The 1,920-nt window shown below is 50.3% G+C and overlaps 1 protein-coding gene across 1 annotated transcript in view; it reads right to left on the bottom strand.

Moving 5' to 3' along the window:
* Nucleotides 1–505, bottom strand: part of EMH_0019850 (kinesin, putative) — a gene marked incomplete at both ends in the record, with an annotated part of 1,739 nt that extends 1,234 nt beyond the window's left edge. The window contains one exon of the mRNA XM_013501444.1: nucleotides 7–505. Within this exon, the coding sequence (XP_013356898.1) occupies nucleotides 7–505 (499 nt within the window). The remainder of the gene's footprint in view (nucleotides 1–6) is intronic.
* Between the last annotated feature and the right edge of the window lie 1,415 nt (nucleotides 506–1,920).

Here is a 1,920-nt window from a genome sequence, read left to right on the forward strand (position 1 = left end):
CGGTACGGGCAGCGTCCGGGACTCGCACTGATATGTGGCGGCTATCTAGAATATGCACAGCTGTCTCTTCGTTGCTGCTGCTGCTGCTGCTGCTGCTGCTGCTGTTGCTGCTGCTGCTGCTGCTGCTGCTGCTGCTGCTTGTGCTGTCCCCTGCAAGCAGAGGCTTTACGCGACAGAAGACACGGATAGCAGACATCTCATGCCGTTGGGTGTTGTTGCTGCTGCTGCTGCTGTTGTTGCTGCTGCTGCTGTTGCTGCTGCTGCTGCTGCTGCTGTTGTTGTTGTTGTTGCTGCTGCTGCTGTTGGTGCTGCTGTCGGTGCTGCTGCGGTTGCTGCTGCAGCTGTTGCTGCTGTTGGCCCCGCCTATGGCGCTGCTGTTTTCGCTGGCGTTTCCCTTGCTGCTGCTGCTGCTGCGGTTGCTGCTGCTGTTGCTGCTGCAGCTGTTGCTGCTGCAGCTGTTGCTGCTGCAGCTGCTGCCGGTGCTGCCCTCCGTCTGCTGCTGCATCTGCGTAGAGTTGCTGCTGCTGGGGTTTGGTCTCTCCTTACTTTTAGCTGTGCATACACCTGAATCTGAGGTGTATGTACACCTGAACCAGTGGTGTGGCCCTAAACCCTAAACCCTAAACCCTAAACCCTAGAAAGTAGAGCCGTTTCTTTCTCTCGTTCCTCAAGTTATTCGTTTTCTTAACAGGTTAAAAGGGAAAATTAGGGTTTAGGGTTTAGGGTTTAGCGTTCAGGGTTTAGGGTTTAGGGTTTAGGGTTTAGGGTTTAGGGTTTAGGGTTTAGGGTCTGGACCAGTGGTCCACCCGAGCAGCAGCAGCGGCTGCCGGTATTTTTGCATATTGTTTGGGAGACAATTAAAGAAAAAGACAAAAATATAAAAAGGGTTTAGGGTTTAGGGTTTAGGGTTTAGGGTTTAGGGTTTAGAGATATGTGCCAGGGGGCCTACAAAGAAGAGAAGGCGAGGGGACCGGTGGGGTTGGTGTTACTCAGCCACCGCAAACCCTAAACCCTAAACCCTAAACCCTAAACCCTAAACCCTAAACCCTAGAGAAAGAACTTTTTCTGTTTCGTGACAAGGACGGGAGGCCGAGAGTATAAAACCCTAAACCCTAAACCCTAAACCCTAAACCCTCAGTTTCAAGCCCTTAAACACTCAGTACTTTACTCTAGACCCTACACTATGAACCCTAAACCCTAAACCCTAAACCCTGAATTTCAAGCCCTAAACCCTAAACCCTAATCCCTAAACCCTAAACACTGGAGAGAACTACCGTAGGCGTCATACATTAAACCCTAAACCCTAAACCCTAGACAACCAGGACCTAAACCCTAATCCATAAGGACCTAAACCATAAACCCTAAACATATAGGAGATAAACTTTAAACCCTAAACCCTAAACCCCTGACCGTTCAATACCTAAACCCTAAACCCTAAGCCTTAGGGCCTAAACCCTAAACCCTAAACCCCAGCGACCTAAACCCTAAACCCTAGCGACCTAAACCCTAAACCCTACCGACCCAAACCCTAAACCCTGAGGACCTAAACCCTAAACTCTAAGGATCTAAACGCTTAACCCTAGGTGCCTAAACCCTAAACCCTAGGGACCTAAACCCTAAACCCTAGGGACCTAAACCCTAGACCCTAACGAGCCAACCCCTAAACCCTAAACCCTAAACCCTAGGGACCTAAACCCTAAACTCCACCGCATTAAAAGTCAAGAGAAAAAATACCCAATTATGCTGCAGCAGCAGCAGCAGCTGCTGCAGCAGCTGCTGCTGCTGCTGCAGCTTTTGCTACCTCAGCTGTTGCTGCTTCTACTGCAGCAGTTGCTGCCGCAGCTGCTACGGCTGCTGCTGCTGCTGCTGCTGTTATACTCACCATCGCATGCAACAGCAAGAACATGTCTATAAGGATGA

The sequence above is a fragment of the Eimeria mitis genome, genomic scaffold, assembly GCF_000499745.2.
Source record: "Eimeria mitis Houghton genomic scaffold, Emh_scaff689, whole genome shotgun sequence".
Taxonomy (NCBI): domain Eukaryota; phylum Apicomplexa; class Conoidasida; order Eucoccidiorida; family Eimeriidae; genus Eimeria; species Eimeria mitis.